The sequence below is a fragment of the Trachemys scripta genome, chromosome 9, assembly GCF_013100865.1.
Source record: "Trachemys scripta elegans isolate TJP31775 chromosome 9, CAS_Tse_1.0, whole genome shotgun sequence".
Taxonomy (NCBI): Eukaryota; Metazoa; Chordata; order Testudines; family Emydidae; genus Trachemys; species Trachemys scripta.
In genome coordinates this window covers 44,768,445-44,777,682 of record NC_048306.1, presented here as the reverse complement: position 1 = coordinate 44,777,682, position 9,238 = coordinate 44,768,445, and the positions used below count along the sequence as shown (strand labels likewise).

General features: G+C 54.0%; 1 protein-coding gene across 1 annotated transcript; it reads left to right on the top strand.

Moving 5' to 3' along the window:
- The first annotated feature begins 2,476 nt into the window (after window positions 1-2,476).
- On the top strand, window positions 2,477-6,121 carry BMP15 (bone morphogenetic protein 15). Its single transcript, XM_034781845.1, has 2 exons — window positions 2,477-2,822; window positions 5,265-6,121. Exons 1-2 carry the CDS (start codon window positions 2,477-2,479, stop codon window positions 6,119-6,121), a joined length of 1,203 nt encoding a protein of 400 aa, XP_034637736.1.
- Window positions 6,122-9,238: the final 3,117 nt, after the last annotated feature.

Here is a 9,238-nt window from a genome sequence, read left to right as displayed (position 1 = left end):
ACTCCCAAAACCCACGAGGTTCTAACTCTCGTGAGATGCGTTTTCAGAGCAATTTCCATCATCTTCTTCAGGGCTCATAGACTGGGGCAGAGAACTTCCACCGCATGGAATACCGATCCCAAAATCCCCATCTCCCCCCACCACATCACTGAAAAGGCTTACAGTGACCTCTGCTGGAGAATCCGGTCAACTGCAGTCACATGGAGACGGACGCAACACTCAAATGTCCTGGAGCGGAAGACAATCCCCCACCTCCGTAGTGGCTGTTGCTGGGGCTGTGGTTGGGACAGCACAAACGCTTAGGTCGGCCTGTGCCCCGGCTGCAGGAAGCACTGACCCCAACCCTTAGACTGGCTCAGAGGACGTGGGACCCACCACTCTGCGGGCAGCCCAGGGTGTGACATGCTCAGGGGCTGGGAGCAGCATCCAGGATTCAGGTGGCTACTGGGAAGGCAGCGCTGTCCCAGTCAGAACAGGGTGGCTTGCATGGGCATCTCCCACCTAGTGGCAGCAGTACTGTGATGTCCTCAGACCCTGGCTAGAGACAGTGAGTGGAGGAGAACTGACAGCCCCAAGTGAAGGCTATGGGGCCTCAGATGCTTGCTTGAGAGGAGATGAACTGTGCTGGGAAAATCCTCCCTGAGTGGGTGGGGACCAGTCTCCATGCCCTCCCATGGCCCTTTCCCCTGGCATGAGAGGCCTGTGGCACTGCCCTCAATGCCCAGGGCTGGGGGAAGGAGCTTGTGCTAAGGACCTCTCCAGGCAGCTCGTGGCAGCACAGATAATAATCTGCATGTCACCTCCACCTGAGGGGCATGTCCTACAGACCCCGTTGTACAGCAGGGGAAACAGGGGCATAGTGTTTGCCCAGGCTCATGCAGAGAGTGAGTGGAGGGCTGGGAATAGAATCCAGGAGTCCAGACTTCCAGTGTAGTGCTCTAATCACTGGTTCATGCTGTCCCTGCCAGTCCTCCCATGGAAGCCTTGATTCCCCACTGTGAAGCTGGAGGGATGGGGAGAGAATGTCTGTGTTGGGAGGAAAGCAAACAGTGCGTGATGCCTCAGAGAGGCAATTGCTGCTGGGATGGGGTCTGGTGACACAGCAGTGGCGGTGGACCTTTGGGAGCAAATCCTGCCACCCTCCCTTGTCCATGCATTTGGCATCAGCCCTGGCACCAGCACGGGAAACCCAGCACCAGACTCACAGGCACTTGAGATCCTTGTGGGGAAGCTGTACCCATGCACACTGCATCAGTGGGAGGGGGGAAGAGGGATAGCAGCTTTGCTGCTTTCTGGGGCAGGGAACCAGGACTCAGGTGAACTGGGTCCTTTTCTCAGCTCTGCCACTGACCCACTCTGTGGCTTTGGGCAAGTCACTTCCCCTCTAGAAGGCCAATAACATACACCACTCCCACAGCACTCCCCCTCCAAGGATCTCCAAGCATGTTATAGTCATTGGCCCATCAAGCCTCCTGACCCCTTGTGAGGTGGCTCATGATCCTCAAACCCATGTTCCAGATGGGGAAACTGAGGCACAGAGCAGGGAAGTGAGTGACTCACTGACAGTGGCCCAGAAATCCTGTGGCAGGTGGGGAACAGCATTGAGGTCTCCCTACCCAGGCTTTAGCCTCTAATGATCCTCCCCTAAGTGCTGAAGAGCTGGAAGACCCTGTGGGGCAGCCCCATAGAGAGGAGTCAATTATTGTTAACTAGGCTGCCTCGTGAGCTGTCGCTGGCCCCAGTATGCCTATGGGACAATCTGCAGATGGCTGCCCCCATTGTACCAACTCCCCTTGCAGCTCCTATAATGGCAGAGCAGTGTGGAGCTCTGGCTAGTCAGAGTCTGGGAGGCCCTATTCTCCCCTGCCTGGCACCTAGTGTTGTAATCTAGATCTGTCTATCCCTCACCTGCCCCAGAAGAGCTGAGCATGGGGAGCAGGTGGAGAACAGCTCCTGGCCCTTTAAATCCTGATTAACACAGGGCCTTTAAAATGGATGTGAGGAATGAGTCCTTCTTAACCCAGTGGAGGGTCAGAGAGGAGGGACTGGAACTAGTCTGGGTCCTAAGGATTTTAACCTTCCCCCTGCTGAGTGCTGGTCCTGCTGACCTTGCTTGGTCCCCAGGCTAGTGGGGTTTTTAAAGTGCATTCAGAGGAACCCCTTAGTGCTAGGTCCCTGGGGGGCTGGTTTTAATCCTGAAGGGTTTGCCCTCAAGGGAGGGCAATAGGGCAGGGAGCAGAAATTGTCTGATTGCACCTCAAAACTTCCTTCAACCCCAAGGAAACTGCCTAAAGGCCCAGCCTGGGAACAGCTGAGTGAAAGCAGGAGAGCCCTGCCCTTGCTAGGGAGAAAGTGCTTGCCTTTGCGGGGGGAGGGGGAGAAGAATGCTTCCTCCTACTTTGTGGCTCCCATAGCACCAGCCCTCTAGAGCTCCCTGCCCACCCCCTAGCCACAGCCTGCTGTCCACCCCTTAGCCATGATTGCACTGGGCCCTCTCTGCTCCCTTGGGAGCTTGTTCCTCTTGGCTGCTCTGCTCCCTCTGGAGCTGAGTATGGGGGAGGAAGGGAAGGAGCCAGCTGCCCTGAGTGCCCTGGCTAGGGTGCCTTCCTTGCCCCTCATCCAGGTGCTGCTGGAGCAGGTCCCCAGTGTCTGGCCCTGCTGCCACCGGAAGCAGCTGGCCAGCAGGCAACCGCTGCGTTACATGCTCAACCTGTACCAGAATGTGGCAGACCAGGCTGGGCGACCCCGCCAGAACCGTAAGCTGGGTGCCAATGCTGTGCGCCTGGTCAGGCCCTTTGCCAAGACAAGGCGGCCTGGGGCAGGTGAGTCATTAGGCATAGGGGAGTGGGCAGGTGGGTCTCCTGGGTGAAGCCGCCTGGCAGGGAGGTGGGGGTGGCTGGAGCTGGGGTGGGGGGGTGTTTGAATGGGGGGCACTGGGCTGTGTAGTGCTCAGGGCTTGAAGGAGATGGCAGTGGGAAGGGCAGCTCTAGAGAGCTGGGAACCCTGCTACCGTAACCCCTGACTCTGCCTGTAAAGGCACCAGTCAAGAGGACTCTGCTTTTTTTGCCAGAGCTCCCCACCCCCGGTCCCTCCTTCTCCATGCTGCCTTTAGTTTCCCTCCTGCCCTGGCCCATTGGCACTAGAATAGGAGAGCTGATCTTCCGGCAGCAGGTGGGGCCCAAGCAGCAGGTGGCCTTGCAGAGTCTTGTTGCTCCAGGCCTTGTTGTACAGAACTGGCCCCTGTGTGGGTTCTAGTGAGCCTCCCCCTGGGGGCAGGCTGGATACAGGGGGGTTCCCCCCTCCAGGGATGCTCTGCTCTGCAGTAGTCTGTACACTAGCACAAACAGCCATGTTAGTTACTGCAGCGTGTTGACCCTCTTCACCCCAAAGCACCTGCCTGCACTCCCTGGTGCCTGGAGCTGGTCAAGCTAGTGAAAGGCAGGGCTAAGACCGCATCCCACCCCCATGCTCCTCTGCAGGGCTTGTGTGTGATGGGAACTATACCATGCTCTTGGCCAAGGAGGTGGACTCTGGACTTTGCCTCGTCCCCTCTCTGCTGCCAACCTCACTCCCCCCTGCACACAACTGCTGTTTGTTTCCACCCCTTCTGCTCTCTGGCTGCACAGTGCTCGGGGACCCTGGTTACCTTGGGACTCTGGTTCTCACAGGCGTCTGTGGGGGAGGGTGGAGTGTAATCCTTCACACTAACACTGTCCAGTCTGCATGTCAAATGGAGCCTGGGGAAGGGGGGGGTGTTCTGATGTCTGCTGGGGAGAGGCCCAGAGCAGAGACTTGTTTCCTTCATTCAGCTATTTATAGGGACAAACCCAGAGTCTCCACTAGGAAGGACAGTGCTTCCTGTTAGCTCTCTAATTGAGAGCTATAAAGAGATATTGGGGGTGGGCTGGGTGCTGCCCCCTTCCTCAAGGGCTGGAGCCCAGCCTATTGACAGCTCTGTATCCCCACTGGTCTGTGGCTGGAGAATGAGCAAGTCTGGCTGCTGTCTCCATCCGTCAAGCAGAGCACCTGCTGTTCCCGAGGCCATGGAGAGCCAGGAAAGCTCAGCTGTTTCCCAGGCCTCTAGTAAGGGGATGTGATTAGTCAGGCCATCCTGGGCCATGCTTTGCAGTGAGCAGGCTCCTCTTCTCCCCCCTCCCCCCCACCCCATGAGGTGCTCCTGGGACAGTCCATGTGGGGCAACGAGGCCCAGGAATGAAATAATTCTCACAACCAGACCATGGCGTGTTAAAGAATGAAACCAAGGTCTCCTAACCACTGGCCCTACTGCCTCAGGTGGACAATGGTACATGTCTCTTGCCATGGCTGGTGTTCACCTGCAAGGGGGGTTAGGCTCAGCCAGAGACCATGTGAGATGGTGCCTCAGCACTGGCTCAAGGGAAACTCCTGCCCTCTTGGTGGGGGCCGAGGTTCTTCAGAGCTCTGCCATGGCCTTGTTTTGTGCCGGCAGGCATGCCCCTTCCCTCCCCATCCGTCTCTGTTCCTCCAGGCAACACTGCAAGATGCTCTGATACGCTAATCTGGTTCTAGCAGCTTCCTGGCTGGGGCTTTGTACATTCTGGACTTCTCTAATGCCTTCCATGTGACCTTGATGCTTCTTAAATCGGGGGGTGGGAAGGGGGATCTTTCATGCACTCTTTCTGATGCATAAAGAGCCTGAACAATTTAGAAGGAATGAGGTCTCTTTCAGAAGATCAGGAATATGGCTCTGTCTCACTAGAGACCTCTCTGGGGCACCTGTGGGAGCAGCCTGGAGACTTGATACAGAACATTCTTCCAACAGTTTGTTGGACACTTGAATTAAATAGGTATTAACCAAAACAGCTTCTCCTCTCAATCAAGTTGCAATTCCTTGATTTCTGTAATGTTGTAAACATCTCCAGTTGTCCAGCCTTTTAGGAAAAACCAGGTAGAAATTACCTGAATTTCTGACTTGAGGAACAAAACTACTTTAATTAAAAAAAAAACAACCCACGTGGCCCTTTTTCTAAGAAGCAAACTGGGCAGAAAGCCCCATCTATCCAGGTCATTCTTAGTGCCCCTTTGAGGCCTTCAGGAGATGCATGGGAGTGTTTGAGCTACTTCCTAGGTGGGTGTGGGCAGTTCTAGGAGGGGAGGGTGAAAGGGGGAACTGGCTGTTCCAGGAGTGTGGGCACAAACTTACCAAAATGGCTTGTATGTAAGTTTGAGGCTGTTCTATCTTGCTTTTGGGAACACTAACTACCATCTCCTCCCTCCCCTCACAGGTCCCTGGTACATGCAGACTCTCAACTACCACCTGAATGTCCAGCCAGGAATGGAACATTTGGTGAGAGCCACTGTGGTTTATTCTAAGACTCTGCTGCTGGCTCATGCCCAGCTCTTTTGTGTGGTTCAGTTGGCTGGGGAAGCTGGGGTTCCAAAGCTCTCACCCCCTCGAAGAGGCAAGAGGAATGCCCTTGTCTCCTCTAGGATGGACAGCTGGGAGGAGAGGGACATCACCTCCCACTCTTTGCCATGGGCCTGGGACTCCAAGAAGAGCCAGCTGCTCCGCCTTAATCATGTGTGTAGCTGTCTGGGACCAGCTGAAGGCTCAGAGCCTGAAGTTGGCTGGGAGAAGACTGCTTCCTTGAATGACCCTTTCCTGTTGCTCTACCTCAATGACACTCGGCAGGGCCTCCGGGCCAAGCTGGGGGAAGCTGGCTTGAAGGAAACTCCTGATGGGCCAGTGCTGAGTCGCAAAGCTCGCCAGGCAGGCAACCTCATTCTGGATCTCCCCAGCTACTTGCAGAAGACCAGCGCTGAGAAGGACGAGTGTGCTCTCCGCTCCTTCCGGGTCAGCTTCAACCAGCTGGGCTGGGACCACTGGATCATAGCCCCGCACCGGTACAACCCCAAATACTGCAAGGGCACATGCCCCCGCATCCTACGCTATGGCTACAACTCCCCCAACCATGCCATCGTGCAGAACTTCATCAACCAGCTGGTGGACCAGAGTGTCCCCCGACCCTCCTGCGTGCCCTACAAGTATAGTCCCATCAGCGTGCTGATGATTGAGCCTAGTGGCAGCATCCTCTACAAAGAGTATGAAGACATGATAGCAGAGTCCTGCACCTGTAGATAAAGTCCTCCGCACTTGAACCATTCATCATGTCTAACAACCTTCAGAGCTTGCATGAAGACATGGTGATCCTTCACCTGGCCTCCCCACATCAACTCAGTCTCTGGTGAACCAGATGCCCAGCTGTCTGAATTAGTTTGCTCAATGTGCCTTTTTTTTTTTTTTCTTGGTCCTCCGCCTCCACCCTCCATTGCACAATGGACACTGGGCTCTGCTGGGACATTTTACAAATGGATTTTTATGCAAATATTGTGGAATAGCAGTTTTTAAAGGGAAGAGTTTGCTGGGCCTTGTACTAAAGGACTGCCACTCTGTATCTTCTCCTTGGGGCACTCCTCTTCCTGCTAGGGAGCTTTATGGGGACTGGATGGAAGCATGACCAGTCAAATGGCTCAGCCTTTGGCAGGGAGGTGAGATGGACTGGCATCTGGAGAACATGCTAATTGTCATGCCATCTGGGTTTTGTCTGATGTTCTTTGAGCTTCCATTTGTGAAGTAGAACTGGGTCCGTCTTGTATGAAGAGACTGCTCCATTTGAGAACAGCTGCGTGGCCAAGTGGGAACTGGGCATGGCTCCAACGCACTAAGGGGCCATGGAGAAGGTGGCAATGTGCTTGTCGGAATTCTCTAGAGGACTAGTGGCTAGGCTAGAGTTGTGGGTGAGATGCATGGAGCTTGGGCCTCTTCTACTGAAGATTTTGGTGCAGGGAAGCTAAATCTTCTGCAGGCAAATGGAACCTAAAATGAGTCTGGAGCAGGGAGTGATGACACCAATTGGTTCTAATGCTCAAAGGCTTCCCCCTCTCACCAGTGCTGACTTGTTGGGTTCTGTGTGGGTCCTTCACTTTAAGGGCTTCCATATACTTAATTTGAGTTTAGGCTGGTACTGGCCTGTGACTTCTGTATCTGCTCTGTCCCCCTACTCCAGCTCTGGCGTTAGCCACTAATCCCAGTAGATTGCATGTATGCTTGACTTGTCCAAATAAATACCTTTGTAGTCTGCATCAGTAGCTTGTTGGGCTGTGTGAGATAGGGGCTGGCCAGAGGGCTCTAGAGACAATGCATGGTGAGGGGGGAGCGCAGGATCTGGAAAGTCACTTTCTCAAAGCCCTGTGTCCTTCTGGGCCATGGCTTTGGGGGGCGGGGGAGGAGGTTTTTACAAGACCTTCTCTAGGAACTGAAAAGAACACTTCAAGTGAAGCGCTAAACTTTTTTAAAGCTTAAAAAGGCAACCCCTTGCAAGGCCTGATGAAGTTGTGATGTAACTCATCTCCTAGCATGAGGGCCTGGTCCGAAAGGCCTCCAGCAAGTTCTGGCTAATCCCCTGTCACTGGGATCTCTAGTAAATTGGCCTCCTTTACTAGACACTTGTTTTAGACTCTCTTGGAACTACCTGAAACCCATCACTCCCCCAGATCAACTTGGATGAGATTTTAGTCTTTAGTGCAACCTTTTTTCTTTTCTTTTCTTTTCCCTTTGGCTCGAAGCACCTTAGAAGCAGAGTCCAGAGACCTTTCTCCTAGTCTTTTCTCTTTGCCTATTGCTGCACCAACCTGAGTGTCCCCCAGGTCTACTGAACTCTGGTTACACAGCTGCTTGGCTTTCACTTCTTTCTTTTCTGTGAATGGATTGTAGCCTGCCATAATCTAATGAATTCCTGTTACAGCCTGGATCTTTTCTATTTATTATATGCTGTATTTAAATGTTTATGTAAATAAATTGGTCTGTTTTGCTAAAGAGAATCGTAGCCTATTCTTGGGTGGGGGGGACCTGTTGTCCTCCTCTAGTGGCAGGTCTTTCTAACCACCCCTAATGTGGCAGATTTCCACTGGGCAAGGAGTGGGTTAAGAATCCAAGTCTGGGGGCAGACAACTTCAGGCAAGCAAGGCTCTATCTTGATCCTCTTAAATAGACCCCCATCTTGCTATGTAGCTCCCATGGGTGGAGTCCAGGCCCCTGTCTAATCTTCCCCTTTCAGCATATTCCAAGGCTGTCTCTGTCTCTAGTTAGACACTAGTCAGTGACTGCTTCCCTGGCAGAGGGTCTGCTGAGCTTTGTGTTTCTGGAAGTGGAAGGTGTTCTGGGTGGCACTATTCTTTCATCTCCCTGGAGGTCATTGGCATGTGGACTCTTGGCCACCATCTCAAGGCCATGCCATGGAATGCTATGGCAAAGATCCCTAAACAGTCTCTGCAAGTGCAGAGATTTACTCCTGGGATAGCTAGGAAGGCATGGCAGCTAGCACAGAGACCAGGCACAGTGACATGCCCAGCAGCTGGAGCAGTGGGGTGCCCCTCTTATGCACCCAGGAAACAATGGTGGCTACCCACAGACTGAGGCCAAGCTTCAAAGTTCAGATCCAAAACTGGGCTATGCCAAAGGACACTCTGGATCAATGGCAGTGTTGAGGGCAAGAGGGTGGCTCTGAACCTGCCCACGGCCTCTCCCCAGCAGGAGTGGGGTGTCTCCAACTGTGAAGAGAGCCAGGAGATGGGCAATTGCAGAGCTAACTGGTGAGTCTGAGTGGGGTGACGTGGTTTGTTAAGGGCGACTCAGATTCCCTCTTGCCTCACATGCCCAGGATAATCTCTATTGCTAGCCCTTGGCCACCTTAGGGACGCTGCAGAAGAGGCTAAACAGTGTGCATTGTACATTGGTGCTAGGTCCTGAGCTGCCAGCCCTGGAGCCTGCAGTTTTCTGTCCCTCTGAGCAGAGGCAGCAGTAAAGTATCCCTGTGCCCCACAATGTGTGTGGCAGGCTTTCCCTGAGCTGCACCCATGCAGCTATGAGCAGAGTTCAGTCTCCAAGGCCTGCTCTGTCCTGGGCCCCTCTGAGCTGCATTAAATGCCCCAACCAGTGTGGGAGGAGACTGGCTGCTTGACTATATGTGGCAATGCCTGTGCTGAGGCTGGAAGGGGAGTTGCTGTGCAGGAGGCTGTGGCCATGGCCCCAGCCTCTGGCTGCAGGCAGGGGGTAGCTGGCTTGCACAGGGCTGCCCCTCCCCAGGTGGAAGTTCAGTACCCATGGATCAATGGGTTTTCATAACCCAGAGGTTGTGTGTAAAGTCATCCCAGCTTTCTGGGGGGTGGGGTGAGGGTCTGGTTTTAGGCAGCTATTGAA